Raw genomic sequence first — 18,528 nt, 5'->3', positions numbered from 1 at the left:
AGACCATTAATTAATTATAGAAATCATTTCTATTTACTGAAATTTTAAGGGATCGTCGTCCGTCGTCGGAAGAAAAAATTGTCACGTAACCGTCAATTCGTCAAGGCTGGATTTGGCCAGAGATTAATGCCATCCTGGTGACTAAGACCTTTTGAAAACGACGTCGCTTTTTACACCTGCGTTGGATCCAATTACGGTGGTCCCTGCTTGCTACCGCCGTTAATGTCTGTTATGTTTATGGACTACGGCGTTACGGCCTACGACACCACCCAATTCCTCCCTTCCCTATAAAACTCTCCGGCATCAGATAACATCGACATACATTTATCAAAACGAAAGTTCATATAAACTTTTGGAAAATACAGTGGCGGAAATCGACGAGATTCTCATAATGTCGGAAATCTTACAGATCTTCCAACACTACTCTCCACCGCCATACCACCAACATCAAATGCCTCCTCCTCCACCTTCTCAAATTCATCGAGATCGTGTACACATTGAATCCCAATTCAACTGGTCGATGGATTCCGATTTCCTCTCGCCTGGTATCTTCGATAATTTTCACTGTTCGGAGCTCTCCGGAAGCCCTTTCATGGACTCCTGGAGTTCGTCGGTTGATGAGTTATCGAAGGTGACCGCCGTCGCCGGGCATAATCGGAGCTTGAATAAGAGAAAGCTTGAGGTTTGTCGATGCACCGCTAACATATGAAAATTCTATTTAATTATAATACAACTTGTATGGATTTTTTGAATAATTAAATAGCAATTACATATTATACTTTTTTTTTATATATATAATTATCTCCAGTTATATATGAAAAAAAAAATGTAGGGTTATCAAATTGATTTAGTAATTATGTTTTAGGTTAATATTAATTTAGTAATTAAGTTTTAGGTTGTTACATTTGACTCTTCAGTTTTGTTTCAGTTAAGTTGCCTTGGATTTTTTTTAAACAGATTTAGCCGTTAAATTTTAAAATTTGTTATAATTTTAGTAAGTTTTATTTACTATAAAATCTGTGTAAATATATAAATAAATCACAGGAAGTTTAATTTATAAAATATGTAAATTTATAGAATTTGTGTGGCTAATATTCTATATAAAAAGATTTTCATGTAATAATAGAAAATAGACTCTTGATTTAAATTAGTTTATACTTATATGTAAAAGTGTTTATAAGTTTATCAAAGAGTTTAAAAAAAATTATAGATTAGTTTATCCGGTTTCAAAACGGAAAAAAGGTGATAAATAATGTTTAGTAAATTCTTATTTTATATGTAATAATAAAATAATTTATCAAAATTTTTTTAAATAACATAAATAAATAGAAAATGACTTATCAAAAAACTCTTTATTTAAAACCAATGTTAAATCGGAATAAATGAAATAAGCAATTTAAATAACTAATTATGAACACCCTTTATTATTGACCAAGTGTAAGACCATATATTATATTCGTTAATTAAAAAAATTAAATATAAAGATCTAAATATTTAATAAATTTGAATTTATATGATAATAAGAAAAATAATAAATTGTTAAAATTGATTTTTTTTTATCTTTTAAATTTAAATAAATAAGCAAAATAAACTAATACACTTTAATTTTATTATTTTGAAATAAAAAGGTAAGTTTATTAATGGAATTTATATTCATTTATTACTACATTTATTGTAATTATTACATTAAAGTATTATGTGAAATTTATTAAAATAGAAAAAATAATAAAATGAAATGTGGAAAAGAAATTAATTCAAAATAACCATAAAATGACATTTGACAAATTGAATTAGAGTGTGACATGTGGTAAAAAAAAATCATTCGTTTATTATAGTAGATTAGATGAATAAATTCTAATAAGGGATTTTCTAATATGTGCTCTAAAAACATATATAAGAAGTATTAATTAATCATAATTATTATCATATTTAAATGTGAAATGCATTAATTATGAAGATTATTAATGAATTTTATATTTAATTATAGTAACATTTCTTATAATTACTGTGTTTAACATTTAATTATGATAATAATTATGATTAATTAATACTGCCCTTAGGGCACATATTAAAAAATGTCATCTTTTAATTGTTATATTAATTAAATGTGTCATACTTACAAAATTTTGGATTATTATGTTTTCTCGACAGTTTTATTACAAATATATAACTCAGTACACCAAATGTAGTAAAAAGACAAATGACCCGAATTTCAAACAATATTAATATAACAACTTCAACTTCAGATTATTACATTAAAATTCTTTTATCACATGAAATAGAATAACCAATTTTAAATGGGTGTTGTTTTATGTGTCCCCATATTTTGAAATTCCTTCTTGCACCATTTTTATTTTTAATTTTTATTATTTTTTTGTCTTTAATACCATTTTTTATTGGACATATTTTATTTATTTTGTAGTTTTTTGTTTTTTGTTTTTTATCTTTTGTCTTATTATTATTATTATTAAAAAATGATTTGATTAGATATCTCTTTAGTAATCTGAATGAAAAAAAAGTAACAAAAAGATAATCTTAATAAAAAATAACACAGAGATAATCTCAAGAAAATATATATATATATATATATATATATATATATATATATATATATATATATAGTCCGGAAAAATAACATATAGATAATTAGAATGGAAAAACAATATAGGGATAGTCAGATGAAAAAAAAAAAAAAAAAAAAAAAAAAAAAAAAAAAGTAAGACACTGATGGTCTAGACGAAAAAAATATATATATATTATGTATTTATTAAAAATATTAAAAAGTAAAAAAAAAAAAAAAAAAAAAAAACAATAAAAAACAAAAAAGACGAGAAGACAATAAAAAAGGGTAGAAATGAGAATTTTGGAGGTATACAAAGAAAACCCCTTTTGAAATCTAATATCTTTTTAAGAAATAAGTCTCTAGCTTCGAATTTAATGGTTGTATATAGTTTTAAGTTTTTTATTCAATAAAGATGAACCAAAAGATATTCCGACAAATATCAAAAACTAATAATTAAATTAAATTCGTTTTAATATTTTTTTTCGAATACAAATATAGACTGCGACAACCAACAAATCATAATATTAATATAACATTATTTATATACTAATTAAACCGTAAGTCCGTAACTAATATAATATTTTAAGTATTTACAATTTGATATAGAAGTCTATATTCGCAATTTAATATCGTAAATGTTGAGTTCACATGAATCTTAAATTTTTTTTTTTTTGTTTTTTTAAAATGATATGATTACCTTTTTGAATGTTTCTTTTGTTTATAGTGGGTACAAATGGTGAACCTACACGGAAGGGGTTAAGGATTGTGGTGACCGGTGGCGCAGGTTTTGTCGGAGATCATCTCGCTGATCAATAATTAGATTGCGAGTGAAGATGTATCACCTTGCTTCCCCTGTTCACTACAAACATAATCCCATCACTATAATCATATCCTTAAATTTAATTCTCTCATTTCATCTCTAACTAATACTTACATTTTTGATCTTATTAGCTAACTATAATTGTTCATGCTTGAACACTACCATTTTGTTTATGAATCCTTCCTTAATTGCAGCTTTAATTCTCATTACATCATAACTTACCTTCTATCCTTCGCATTTGATTATTACTATTTTCCCGTTTGTAATTCAAGTATATATGATTCTCATTTCATCAAAACTGTTTGATTATTACATGTTTTCTGTTTGTGAATCCTTAATTCTAGTTTCCTTCTTACAAAGTGATATCACCCACAAGCAACAAATGTGTGTGGAATCTGGTAGATCACTAGCCATATGTAATACTAACTTCAATTCAGTTGAGAAATGAATATATAATAGTATACTTTTGGGTTGAGACGTTGGTCATAAAAGTTTTGTACGATGTCGGTTTAGTCTCTGTTTAGAATCCTGTAATTTACAGAAAAGTTTTTTATAATTTTTTTTTTTACCGAAACAAACCATGTGTTTTTTTATAGTTTTTTATAATTTTTATAATTATTGTGTAGAATATAAATTTAAAACCTGTTCCTGTAATTTACAGAAAAAGTTCATTTGCATATATTTTTTTTATAGAAACAATCTGTATGCTTAAAAATAATTACAAAAATGATTCCTACCAAATAGAAAATTAGATATTACACATCCACAAAAAAAACAGCCTAGTTAAATCTATCAAGAATTTAGTTAAAGTTAATTTATCAACTTTTCAAAAAAAATAATAATAATAATAAAATAAGTGTTATTATAACGAAGTGGGGATATACGTATGCATTTTTAATTTTTTATAAAATAAAAGATAATTGTTTTTTTTTTTTTTCTAAAATGGTGAGATCCTCTTTATAAAGTAATGTGTGTTTTGATTGAAGTATGTGTCACTGTCATACCATTAGAAGAAAAAAAAAAGTTTATAAAAGAAGTGAGATAAATAATAGCATGCACAGCAAAGGAAACTTTTTCTTTTTCTAAAAAAGAAATAATTAGTGGGATATCATTATCAATTCAACAAATGATAAAAAGGTTTAACATATCTTCACGATACTAAAAAAGTCATAGAACTTATTTAATGATATCTACAAAAAAAAAAAAAAAAAAAAAAAAAAAAAAAAAAAAAAAAAAATTGAATTAAAAAGAAAATCATATTAGACTTTGTTTGGCAAAAGTTAGATAGTTTATTGTTGGTAAAATTATTAAAATAGGTTATTTTAGCTTATAAACTAATTTATGAACTAATTTTGATAAATTATTTGAGATAGTTTTTAATAATCTTAGAAGTTTTTTCAAAATTATTCCAAACATGCATTTAATTATATCTATTTTTATTTCTTTTAGTTATATCTAAATGTTTATTTATATCATTTTATATTATTTTTTATCAAATATTATTAATTGAAACGTTGACTTATCAACTTTCAACTATATTTTTAATTAAAATATAAAACTATATTTTATAAAAACTAGAGTTTAAACTAGCTTCACAAAACGAGCATAGAGTATGTAAAACGAGCATAGAGTATGTATATTTACAAGAAATATGAAATACTTTGGATGAAAAACATCACAATATAGATTTTTTTAATTTTTTGACAAGCTTATTTGATTAAAAAGTTTTGTAGTATTATAAATTTGGGAAAATTACAATAAAAAAATCCTTACATATTAGTTTTATAATCGATTTAGTTATTATATATTTTTTTATTCAATTAAGTTCCTAAAAACTAGTAATCATATTCAATTTAACCATTTTTCCCGATCAATAGATTATCCAACTTTAAAAAATTACACTTTTAACCTAAATTTCAAATATATTTTTTATAAATTTGGTCAAAAAATTATATTTTTTTATTCAGATTTTAAATTTTATTACAAATTTGGTTAAAAGTTTTCCATTTTGACATAGATTTTAGAATTTTGTTATAAATTTGTCACAAATTTAGTTTTTTTACAATTTTTTTCTCAAAAAAATTTTCAAATATGATTTTTCTTTTAAAAAAATCATATTTATACAACAAAAATATATTTTCATATAAAAATCTTATATTTTATATATAATTTTTTTAAAAAGTTTTTTTTATACGAAATATCTATTTTTAAAAATACGTATTTATTAAGTACATAAATATACACAAATTCGTTTTTATAAATAAAATGTATACATACACATATTATATATATATATATATATATATTTCATAGTAAACATGTGTGTGTGCGCTACTCTCTCTCTCTCTCTCATTGTGTGTGTGTGTGTGTGTGTGTATATATATATATATATATATATATATATATATATATATAAACACACACACACCCACTAGCTTTTTACCCGTGTTAAATGATGGGTGCGAATAGTTTCTTTCAGTATTATTTCTATTCGGTAACATATAATTGGGCACCCAACTTTGTTACGAAGGTAATGAAAAAATAAACCCTAAAAGTGAAATCTAATTTGCTTTGGAAGATGGTAACTTATAACTTAGAAATTAACCCATTTTAATATATTATTTTGGATTTTAAAAAAAAAATATAACGTTGTGTTGGTTGAAAAAGAATGTATAACAATACTTTTGTTTTTTAATTTGAAGACGCACATTTTTCATCAATGATCAAAATTTCTTTTGAATTTTGGATATGCTTTATATTTTATGGTATAAACTCTTATATAGCTATTATATAAAGTATACATTTAAAAAGATAATTTAGTTGTCGATAATTTACTTCTCAAATGATGTTTTTTTTTATCAAAAACATGTTTGTATATATTTTTTTTATAAAAGCATGTTTGTACACATTTGTTTATAAAAAACGCGTTTGAATATATTTTTATAAAAATGTGTTTATATACATTTTATATATAAACGTGTTTGAATACAAATGTATTTATTATAAACAAGATGTTTATAAAAAAACATATAAATATGTTTTTAGAAAAAATAAAATATTAGATTTTTTTATGTGAAAATATGTTTTTTTTTGTATAAATATGATTTTATAAAGAAAAAAATATATTCGAATTTTGTTTTTTTTTTTTTTTTTTTTTTGAGAAAAATATTGTATGAAAGACAAAAGTTAGAATGAATTCATAATAAAATTCTAAAATTTAAGGTAAAAGAGTAAATTTTTTACCAATTTTTAATAAAACTTAAAACCTAGGCCAAAGTGTAAATTTTGAACCAAATTTATAAAAAAATTCGAAATATATGCTAAAAGTGTAACTTTTAAAAGTTGGATGACCTGTTAACTAAGTAAAAATATCAAATTGAATATGATTACTTGTTTTGGAGACTTAATTGAATAAAAAATAACTATAAACACTAAATCGATTATGAAGTAAATATATAAAGATTTTTTTGAAGTTTTACCTATAAATTTTATGTATTTAGAAAAAAAAAAAAAAAAAAAAAAAAAAAAAAAAAAAAAAAAAAAAAAAAGGGTTTCGGAATACTTAAGCGAAACTTGGTTTGCAATTCTAGCATGCTGGTCAGTACTCAGTAGTCAAGGTAAACTTGGTTTGCAAATGAAATAATAACCGAGTAAACAAGTATATCGCTTTTCATAAATAGAAGAAAAACGAAACTTGGATACTACAACGTCTTCAAGAAAGTTTCAAAATACTTAAGCGAAACAAATCTAAAACATTATCGACATTTAATAATTTAATAATACTAATAATCCTAATCATTTATAGGAAGGATTAGATATCTCCTCCACTATCATCTATTCCTTTGATATTTAATAGGGTCCCTATTTAATAATTTAATAATGCTAATAATCCTAATCATTTATAGCAAGGATTAGATGTCTCCTCCACTATCATCTAGCTATTCCTCGCCCCTTATAGATTATTTGTTTAATTATTATATTATTAGTAGTAAATTATATATATATATATATATATATATATATATATATATATATATATATATATATATATATATATATATATATATATATATATGTTCAGGTTTATTTGAGATCATTTTAATTTTGTTAAACCGTAAAATCAAATCTAAAAATAATTTTAAAATTCAAAATAAATGAAAATTTCTAAAAATTCTTTTTTTAAATATTATTTTCGGAACTTGAATTAACTAAAAAATAAAAATAATAAAAAATAAAAAAAATTCCGTTTTTTTTTTAAAATACGTGAAATATTTTAATAGAATATTACATTGTACATATTCTAAAAAATAATTTCAAAATGCAAAATAAATGGAAAAATCTAAAAATTCTTTTTTTAAATATTATTTTCGGAACTTGAATTAAGTAAAAAAAAATCCGTTTTTTTTTTTTGAAAAATACGTGAAATATTCTAATAGAATATTACACTGTACATATTCTAAAAAATAATTTTAAAATGCAAAATAAATGGAAAAATGCAAAATAAATGGAAAAATCCAAAAATTCTTTTTTTAAATATTATTTTCGGAACTTGAATTAACTAAAAAAATAAAAATAAATAAAATAAATAAAAAAATAAAAAAATGCATCTCACGGTCTCACAAAATTAGGCCGTCTCACATGAACCTAACCATATATATATATATATATATATATATATATATATATATATATATATATATATATATATATATATATATATATATATATATATATATATATATAAAAGTTCCGTTGAGATTAAAAATAAAATAGAAATCTCGATATTCAACCTCAGCCACGTATTTCACATTTGCCGCAATAACCTTCCGGCGTACCGGCGCAACAGGTCTGGAATAATCATAAATGATTACACAGCACTACTCATTCCTTTATCCTCCGCCACCATCCCCACCACCATAACCGCCACCTCCACCACTCCTACCAGCACCTCTGACACCAGCCGACTCCACCACTGTCACCTCTGTTACTTATATCATCGCTATCTTTGTCACCACCACCTTTTCTGCCACCAACTGTCGTAATCATATATAATTACTCAGTCTGTGAACAGACATATATGTATAAACATGCATAATCATGTATGATTATACCTCTCTGCCATATAATCATTTGTAATTAGGCATAGTCCGTTGCTGCCGGTACGCTGGAGCGTTAGAGCGGCAAGTAAGAAATACGTGACTGAGGTTCAATCTCAAGATCTCTAATTTTTTTTTTTAATCTCAATGGAACCGTCCCATATATATATATATATATATATATATATATATATATATATATATATATATATATATATATATATATATATATATATATATGGTTTTATTTTTGAAAATTAAATACACCCGATTAATCCTCACATGACTTGAATCATCGATCACTTAAAAGAGAGACGTTTTTCCAATATATTGATTATAATGATTTTAAAATCTATAGTATAAATTAATAAACTTTTTAAATAAATATTTTTTAACATTCTTTAGTTTATTGTTGAAAAGTTATTTAAATCTATGTTTACATTATTTAGGTTGACATATTAACTGGTGCTAGAAAAACCCCATTAACAATAGAAAAGACAACGATTTGACTTGTGATTAATATACTCTTGAACTTTTTATTTCTATTAAATACTTCATTAAATTGTATAAAAATATAACAAATTACATTGATATATAACTTTTACATAAAAATATCTCTTATTATATGCACAACAACTACTTCGATAAAAGCATGTTTTCACAATTGCAAGAAAAAGGTTTTTTTTTTTTGAACGCCAACAATATATTAAAACCAAAAAGTAGGCTAGCTAGCACTTAACCAAAAAACAAACAAACAAAAAAAAAAACAAGAACATTTAATGCAGGATTGGGTTTTGCATCCAAGAGAGCCAAGCAATCCTAGTCTTAGGTCCCGTTTGATACGTATATTTTCAGTTTCAAACGGATCTTTCTGGTTAAATAGACCGGAAAGACTATTTGATTTGCACAAAAAAAATGTCTTTTCCGGTAAGATATGTCTTTCCCAGAAAGCCCCAAAATCATATTTTTCTGGTTGAATGGACTGGAAAGATAATTATGCACCAAACCCCGTCTCTTTCTTTCTTTCTTGGATTATTAATTTTCTTTAAATAACTTTTTTTTATTTATTTTTTATTTATTTTTTATTTTTTTATTACTTTTTTTCTTCATTCAGCACAGTCAATGAAATGCACAATCAAACAGCATGATTTCTTTTCCAATCAGAAAACTTTCCCCAACAATATTGTACCAGACAACATTTTCTCAGACAGAAATTATCAAACAAGATCTTAAGAGTTTCTATACGAAAACCACCAAAAAAATTATCTACAATACTATCAAATATAATAAGATGCTTTTTAAACTTAAATATGTATATTCTTACAACATCATTGTATTATTAAAATATATATTTAAAATACTTTATAGAAACAATATGATAATACTAAAATGATTATATTTGATAAATCTAAACATTTATCATAGATTTTATTTTTTATTAAAAATAAACAAATAAAAAAAAAAGCTTCGAAAAATTCCAAAGCGTTGCATGAGAATTGTAAATATTGTTTTGTTTTGTTACTATAAAATAAATCATATGAAGTACTATCATTATTTTGATGTTACTTAAAAGCATTTTTATCAAGCAGTAGTCGGATTTTGGTTAGGGGTCTAATTCACGAGTTAGTTTGATGATGTAGAAGTAGAAGTGATGTCTCAAAAGAAAAGGGTGGAAGGCGGCGATGCATCCCTAATCGAACCACAACCACCCAATCTCAATGAAAAATTAAACCCAAAGATTGATGTGAAGCCCGATTACGTTCATGTAAGGGCTCGTCGTGGACAAGCCACTGATACCCATAGCTTAGCTGAAAGAGTGAGTTTTATAAAAATAAAAATTGCCATATATAGGTTGCATGGTTGAAACCCTAAAGATCTTATGATTATTTATTTTATTTTTTTTAGGCAAGAAGGGAGAAAATAAAAAAGAAAATGCAATGTTTGCAAGATTTGGTTCCAGGGTGTAATAATTTCACCAGCAAGGCTGCAATTCTTGATGAAATTATTGCTTACGTTCAATCCCTTCAAATAGAAATTCAGGTAACATGACCTTTCTTTTTACTATTTTATGATATCTTTATGGAAATTACATTTTGTTTTTAACCTTATTTTGTTTTTATTTTTATAATGAGATATTAATGAAAATAATTATTATGAATGAAATGTTCATCTCGATAAAAAGACTAACATATAGTATTAATTATATTTCAAATTTCTTTTCTACATATTTGCGAAATGCTCATTTAAAAATTGATATTGATTCGTACACAACAATTTTTTCCCGTATATAACAATTTATGTTTTATAGTTGTATAATATAACATTTTAAATCACGAATTGTTGTGTAGGAATAAAATGTAACATTTCAAGTTTTTTAATCGTAATTACTTTCCATTTACTATGTTTCTTTAATTTTTTGTTACATTTGAGTAAAAAGTAAATATTTTTTCAAAATTCCGAAATTATTCATCGTATTTCAAACTTGTTCTTGAAATTCATAATAGCTTTTACTTTTTTTTTTCTTGTACAAAATTCGAATTTAGTCAAGAATAATTTTTTTTTTATAAGAAAACAAATACCTCAATAGGTCACCAGTAACCGAGCTAAGTACCGGACCATTATCGGGTACGGAATAATTCATTACAGAAAACTAGGTTATTTTAATATATATATATATATATATATATATATATATATATATATATATATATATATATATATACTATCTTATAAAAGAAATCTAACTATTTCTAAAAATAGATTGATTATAATAATAATATTTTTTTAAGACGTCCAAATAATGAAGCTGATAGTACAAGTAAACATTAATAAAATAATATTAAATCTTAACCACATTTTGAATTCAAATATTTATCATCAAATCTCCTTATATTTCTCAACAATTTGATATTGTTCCCTCAAATCCCGGATTCATTCAAATTTTGAACCCTTTTAGATATCCTTAAATTTAGCATGTTGATTCAAATATCCCTCCAATCGCATATACCTCTTTGTTCCCTCATCTACTATAAAGCCACCGTCTAGGAACAAAAAATGACTTCATCTCCCAAATAACACTATAGTTTGATTATTTTGTTTTCGACATGTACTTTCTTTTGTAACATAATATTTTTGTAGAGGAAACATATCACCGAAAGAATTTACACACCCCGCCGCTTTGCGCGGGTACGCTGCTAGTATATATATATATATATATATATATATATATATATATAACGATGTTCAATAGAGAACCATTATTAACAAAAAAGAAAAGAACCAATCATAAGTGTCGAAAATCATAATGATCAATAGTCAAATGATTAGATGTACACTTATACATTCGATGAACGTACACCGAATTATACCGAAAATTCACATCTTTACCAAAAAAAATTCACCTCGTTTTTTGTTAAAATTTTGTTAGTCCATGTTTTTATCGAAAAAAAAAATCAAATATATTGTTCACGATTTTTCGTCATATTTCCATAGTGATCCATGTCGATATATTAAAAAAAAAAATCGAAAAAATCCTATTTCGTTTTGTTTTTTTTGTTTTTTTTTTTTTTTGTTTTTTATTATTTTTTTTTTAAGCTTATTTTTAACCAAAAAACTAACTATACCAAAAATTTTAAATTTTTGTCCTTTATTAATAAACATGAACATCAGCTAAAAAAAATCTATCATTTCAGATTCACACTGTGATCTGAACTATAAATATTTCAATTTTAACATTCACAAAGTGAATCTGATTTACTATTCCAACTTTTTGATCATTTACAAATTAATTTAATGAAATTTACATATTAATCAAAATATATTTCAATGTAAATTTATAATATTTTAACGTTTTGATTACTAATAAATAAATTTTGTAATATCAAAAAATGGATTTATTCACATTGTGAATATAAAACAGTATATAATTTAGTTTTAAGAATTCACAATGCGAATTTGACATACTATTGTTTACACTATAAATCTGAGTACATTTGTAATGTGAATCTGAATAGATTCGTAATGTTAATCAGAGCACATTCACAATGTAATCTGAATTGAAATTCCATTTTTCTTACATCAATATCAATATGAACATGTCTAAAGAGTACAAAAAAAATATGAATTTTAATTTATTAATTAAAAATTTTTGATAAAAAATGGATCTTAACTTTTCAAAAAACAAAAAAAAATGAAATGAGTTTTTTTTGAAAAAAAAATACATTTTTTGTATATCAATATGGATCTCTATGGAAAGATAACGAAATATATTCATTTTTTTTTCTACAAAAAATATCCTAAAAACAGAAAAAAAAAAAAAATGAAGTAGGTTTTATTATAATCCGATGCATATCCGTTCATTCTAAATGTCTAGAACTCTTCCTTTTTTCGTTGATCTCTTTAAATTTTGACGTTTTGGATTTAATTAATTAGAAAAACAATATTATTAAGTAACTGTATAATGCAGATAATGCAGAAGGTTGGATTTGTTGTAATAACAAAGTCATTAATTTCATCATGATTACGAGATCAGTAAGATTTTGAACGGTTACAAATTCAACATGATTTTTAAATCAATATAATTAAGGATTTCGTTTTAATACATGTTGAATATCAAATTAACTGTAAAGTTCACATAATTTAAGCAATTAACTGTAAAGTTACAATTCAATTATTTGAAGTGTTAGTCTCTTACTACATTTGGAAGACATAATTTTATGCAAATAATATAAAAAAAAATATCAAAGAAACTAATTAAGTTTTAGCACTATTGGATGTATATTTTTTTTTTCCTTTCATCAAAAGATAATAATTATTTTTTATTTAGATCATATTATCTTACAATGATCTTAACCATCTTCTGTTAAAAGATAAAAAAACAAAATAAAATTATGAATATTTTTAAGTCTCGTTTATTAAAATGTAATATTAACCTAGATTGACAATCATACTATAGTTAGTAATAAATTTTTAAAATTTTCTTATTTTATGAGTCTACTTTCATTATCTCTCTTATAAACTCATGAATATATATATATATATATATATATATATATATATATATATATATATATATATATATATATATATATATATATATATATAAAGAGAGAGAGAACTTGTGTATCAAAATTTTCATATATATTCAACTTATTTATTTAGTGTTGAATATATTCAACTTGTGTTTTATCAATCTATATGTAAATTGTGTATCAAATTTTCCACTTGTAATCAACTTGTGTATCAAATTATATATATATATATATATATATATATATATATATATATATATATATATATATATATATATATATATATATATATATATATATATATATTCAACTTATGTATCAAATTCTCCATGTATAATCAACTTTTGTTTCAAATTCCCCATGTAAAATCAATTAGTTTATTCTCCTTGTATATTCAAATTTTGAAAAATATTGAGTTTTATTTAAAAGAGTAATGAAGTCCGAATTATTAAACCATATTCATAGTTATACGGTTATTGAAGATGACAGTTTCCATAAATTGTAATTACCATTATGATTAGTATACTTTTTGAATTAATTATTTTAATTAAATCCAGAAAATATACATGATTGGCTACAATTCAATCTCACTTTTCTCTCTCTCTCTCTCTCTCTCTCTCTATATATATATATATATATATATATATATATATATATATATATATATATATATATATATATATATATATATATATATATATATATATATATTAGTTTATAACCCGTGGTAACCATGATTATACATTAATTAAAATTTTAAAATAAAAATTAAAAATTATTAATCAATTATTTTAAATAAATTGTTAATAAAGAGAGTTTTCTAGTTATATAAATTTTAATCATTGATTTAAATAAATATGTGAAATTATATCACTTTATAGTTTGTATTAAGTTTATTTTAATATTTATTCTAATATTATTAATTTAATATAATTAGAGTGGAAAATTAAAATTTTGAAATTTGAAATGGAAAATCAATAGGTTACAAATAACATACATTAATTAGGAGATATAATATGATGACACATTGCAAAAGAAAAATAAAATATGCATTAATTAAGAGACCTAATAAAATGACACATGTCAAAAAAAAAGAATAAAACTATTCTTTTATTTTATATATATATATATATATATATATATATATATATATATATTAATTTGTTAATATCCTTTATAAAATTACAATGAGCCCTTTTGAACATGACAAGGGATTACAATCCTCATCTCAATCTACATAATTTTCGACTTGTGGTAAAAAGAAGGATGATTAACGGGTTATTTCTTTTTTATTGAAAGAATCTACATTACTGTTTTTTTTTTTTTACTTAATCCATATAGAATGAGTTAATGGGTTACAATAAAATAATGAGGAATACTATCTCTTTACCCATTCATCCTTAATTTTCTCCCTCCCATGATGAATTTCACCAAAATTTGGTAACTGGAATGTCAGATTAAAATAGACATTTAATCTCATTTTTACAATTTATTCGGTCTTTAGTAGCTTATTTTCATTGTCTTCTTTTCATTTTCAGCTTCTAAACATGAAACTTGAAGCTTCAACTACAATTGTGAACTCCATGATGGACAACTCATTGCCTACACAGGTAAAAACTAGTAATTGAAATTTGTACCACACACCACACAACTCAGTTCCTTACTCATATTGTAAATTTTCAGCAACTGCAGTGACCTTGGTTCACCAGCATCATGGTTTAGGTGAAGCTAAAAGCATTGGAATTTTGGTATAAATGGATCAGAGACCCTGTTTTAAGACCAGTTTCCTACCTATGGAGGCTTAACCTTCTTTCTCATTGTTTACGAAAACATTATTCAATAATTTGTTGCAATAAAAAAAAAAAAAAAAAAGAAAAGATTAAATCACACAAATCCATATTTGTCATAATAAGAATGAGATTAATGTCATTCACATGCTGGTTTTGTGTCAAAGCTACTAAGACAAATTGCAAAGGCTTGAAAAGCAGATAACGGGTATCCATAATCCATAGTGAAAATATCTTGTCCAATTTTCCCAAATTGTAAAATCACTCTATCTTTTTCTTCATTTGACACATTGTAACAATCTTCAACAGAAGCTCCAAGTTGAAAGTTTTTAACAGAAGCAACTGTAACTCGCCCTTTGAAATTCAAACACCAACATTGTAACTGTTCATGCCACCTTGGGGATTTGTTTTTGAGGACTAAAGAGTCTTTGATAGTGGAATTGGAATGAGATGGTTTTTCAGTTTGTTTTATAGAATGTGAGGAGGAGAGAGAATGTGGGAAGGATTTAGGAGTGGGGGCAGTGCCCCCTTGTTGAATTGAGGAAATGGGAATGTAATGCATTGAACAGTTCATTCTTCGGGGGCCTCGTGTACGGAGTACATTGAGTTCATATGTGATAGTGGCAATATTGTAATTATATGCTGGTAAGCGGGGAGATATTTGATTTGTGTTGATCCTTCGAGTTGAACGGGTGTGATTTGGTTCAAATGATTCATCATTTGGAGGTTGACTATCGTACATTATGAATTTTGTTCCAAGAAAATTGGACCTATTGTGAAAAGATTTCTTTAATAAGAATTAAATGGAGTAAAAAAGGGATTTGAATCTTTGATAAACAAATATTGACTTTAGAAATTTCCAAAACTTGCCTTAATTTGCCAACATAAGCAGAGCTAGCTCGAGAAAAATCATCTGCAACCAAAGAAATCAAGAATTCTGTACTTGTTGCTCTTCGGATTTTCTTGGATGCTAACAATAACTTATCACTCTCATCTTCAGCTGTCATTAAAGTAAACTTAATGATGAATTCACATCTTAAAGTTGAATTCTTTCATAAAATTAAGCATCATTACTTACATGGAGTGAGTCCATAGTACAAACGAAAAGTAGAAGTCGCTCGATCTCTTTTTATGTAGCACTGAATTGGAGAATCACGAGGACCCGGCTGTTTTAAGTTGCAGAAACATACGTGCAATCAACAACCAAGAATGAAGAATGAAGAAAGAAGAAGGAAGAATGAAGATAGCAAATTACGAAAATCTAACCTGTTTTAAGGAGATGGGGAATGTTAACCTTCCACATTCTTCAGGAGTTTTAACAATCTCTTTAGTGATGTCTCTCCAAGGCTTACACACCGAAGCACAATAAACAACAACAGTTCTTGCAGGCCAAGATGTTTCACTTTCTTCAACTCTACGAATTATGTCTAAAAGCAATTCAGGAGGCAAGTCTGCCCATCGGCCTTCGGTTGTTGATTCTAATGGAGGTACATCAGGGGCAATATGTGATGATCGAGTACAATTTCTCCAGTGTTTTCCTTCGACTCCTCTTCTTGACATGCTTCCGATCACGTCTCTCATCTCCTTCAGCTCGCGAACAATGGTTTTGAATGACATTTTTTAGTAGTAGCTTAACCTGAGGCAGAAACCCTAGAAATGTTTGGTAGAGTTGTAGAGTTTAATTATCAATTTTGATGTAGTACAGATAGATCTGAGGCGATGACTTTACAAAACTGCATTGCTGACTTTGAATCATGTAAGGTGTGAACTCTGAAAACTTGTCGTATTTTACACCTTGTTTTTTAATTATCCTTTGACCAAACTTCCACCACTAATTAATAGAAATTAATTGCTTGAATCAGTCTCCTGTTGTGAAATGCGAAGAAAAGTAACGATAAGAAATTAACACGTTATGATCAACTCAGCTTAATGCAATAAAAATCAAAGTAATCTGAACAACGTCAATTGAAGTGGATTGATGAAAATTTGCATACCTCTGAAGCGATCGGAATCAGATTGGGAAAATCGGAAAATATAGTTTAGTTCGGACGATAGAAAGGAGTTTCAGATCGGAGAAATGGCGGAAAATGAAGAACGTCATGGATTACTTCTGGGTTGTTAGGATTACAGCAAATGAGCAGATCCCCTTGTCGGCACAGTTTGCTTCGATCAAGGCATCTCCACCGTATTCACCGCCGCAGTCTCCGGCACCGCCTGACGAGCTCTTTCGGATGAAGAGAAACAACTCCTTCAATCAAGCGCCGAAGGATTCCCACGCCTTTAATTAGTATTATCTACACAGTATACTGAGAGGATCTTCCAGATTGATTATTCTCCCAAAATCTATACCCCACTACTTCGTTAATTGATTACGTACACCGTAATCCGTATCAGGATTTTTTTTTTTTTTTTTAATTAATTTCTTTAACTAAACTTGTCTCTTGAAAATTGCTACAAGTGGAATATATTATGTTTTCATAATTACGTAGTAAATAACCTTATCTTTCGTCATTATTTTATACTTTTAGAACACTTCTAGTCCCATGTTCTAGCATTCGTTAGCCTTCACCCATTAAGGCCGCCTCATGTAACTTGAACATAAGGGTACTTCAGTCTTTTCACACTCCTGTTCGAATCCGATTTATAAAGAAGGATCTTCCACCTTCATCCAAACGTATATTCTCTTTTGTTGCAAATTGTATTATACACATGTGGTGGATCTTTTGTGATACGAACTTCTGGACATCAAACAATCCTAGTAGTATATTATATTCATGCTATCAAGTGGTAATGGTAAAGCTTTGTAAGTTTTCTTAGTTGTTCACTTATAACTGTTAGTTAGTTTCTAACTGTTAGTGTATCTCACATCACATCGGTACGATACGTTAATATAAGTGATTATATACGTTAATATAAGTGATTATATATGTTGAACACCCATTCTCTTTTGGAAAAACAATCTTAGTGTGTGATTTTCAAAAGTTTGGACTAAAACTATGACCTTATGCCAACCACATAGATCATTTCTATAACTTACTCATAAATTTACGTGTCTAATTAACAATTAACAAGTATTATGAAATCACATGCAAAAGGAATATATTTCTAATCAACTTTTATTTTAGGCCAAGATAATAAAAAGCCAAGGTCCAATATATATAATGTCGCATAAAATATGCACTTATTGGGATATTATAATTAAATTTTCTATATTTTCCAAGTCATGCTTATG

The 18,528-nt window shown here is 25.4% G+C and overlaps 2 protein-coding genes across 4 annotated transcripts; one reads left to right on the top strand and one right to left on the bottom strand.

The window, feature by feature from the left end:
• Window positions 1–267: 267 nt before the first annotated feature.
• Window positions 268–15,608, top strand: LOC145031877 (transcription factor BEE 2-like). 3 transcript variants are annotated; one of them, XM_078980532.1, is made up of 5 exons: window positions 268–682; window positions 10,107–10,295; window positions 10,385–10,519; window positions 15,048–15,119; window positions 15,202–15,608. In XM_078980532.1, exons 1-5 carry the CDS (start codon window positions 392–394, stop codon window positions 15,202–15,204), a joined length of 690 nt encoding a protein of 229 aa, XP_078836658.1. In that variant the 5' UTR covers window positions 268–391; the 3' UTR covers window positions 15,205–15,608. The 3 variants fall into 3 exon arrangements, 2 of the variants coding, with proteins under 2 accessions (XP_078836658.1, XP_078836657.1); XM_078980531.1 differs by having other exon boundaries at window positions 15,193–15,608; XR_013677046.1 differs by lacking the exons at window positions 10,107–10,295; window positions 10,385–10,519; window positions 15,048–15,119; window positions 15,202–15,608 and adding an exon at window positions 3,288–3,858 and having other exon boundaries at window positions 543–682.
• Window positions 15,389–16,913, bottom strand: LOC145031876 (tubby-like F-box protein 2). The gene is made up of 4 exons (XM_078980530.1): window positions 16,563–16,913; window positions 16,375–16,462; window positions 16,167–16,296; window positions 15,389–16,066 (listed from the first exon to the last, which is right to left on the bottom strand). The coding sequence occupies exons 1-4, from the start codon at window positions 16,911–16,913 to the stop codon at window positions 15,436–15,438; spliced, it is 1,200 nt and encodes a 399-aa protein (XP_078836656.1). The 3' UTR covers window positions 15,389–15,435.
• Between the last annotated feature and the right edge of the window lie 1,615 nt (window positions 16,914–18,528).

The sequence above is a fragment of the Lactuca saligna genome, chromosome 2 (genome assembly GCF_052625555.1).
Source record: "Lactuca saligna cultivar CGN05327 chromosome 2, ASM5262555v1, whole genome shotgun sequence".
Taxonomy (NCBI): Eukaryota; Viridiplantae; Streptophyta; class Magnoliopsida; order Asterales; family Asteraceae; genus Lactuca; species Lactuca saligna.
This window is presented reverse-complemented; position numbering and strand designations above follow the sequence as displayed.

Excerpts from the sequence above, each read along its gene's own strand:
- LOC145031877 (XM_078980531.1), top strand. The coding sequence starts at position 392 with ATGTCGGAAATCTTACAGATCTTCCAACACTACTCTCCACCGCCATAC. Across the intron at positions 10,296-10,384 it reads CCCATAGCTTAGCTGAAAGA|GCAAGAAGGGAGAAAATAAA; the intron begins GTGAGTTTTATA and ends TATTTTTTTTAG. Across the intron at positions 10,520-15,047 it reads CCCTTCAAATAGAAATTCAG|CTTCTAAACATGAAACTTGA; the intron begins GTAACATGACCT and ends TTTCATTTTCAG.
- LOC145031876 (XM_078980530.1), bottom strand. The coding sequence starts at position 16,913 with ATGTCATTCAAAACCATTGTTCGCGAGCTGAAGGAGATGAGAGACGTG. Across the intron at positions 16,463-16,562 it reads TCCCCATCTCCTTAAAACAG|CCGGGTCCTCGTGATTCTCC; the intron begins GTTAGATTTTCG and ends AACTTAAAACAG. Across the intron at positions 16,067-16,166 it reads GCTTATGTTGGCAAATTAAG|GTCCAATTTTCTTGGAACAA; the intron begins GCAAGTTTTGGA and ends TTTTCACAATAG.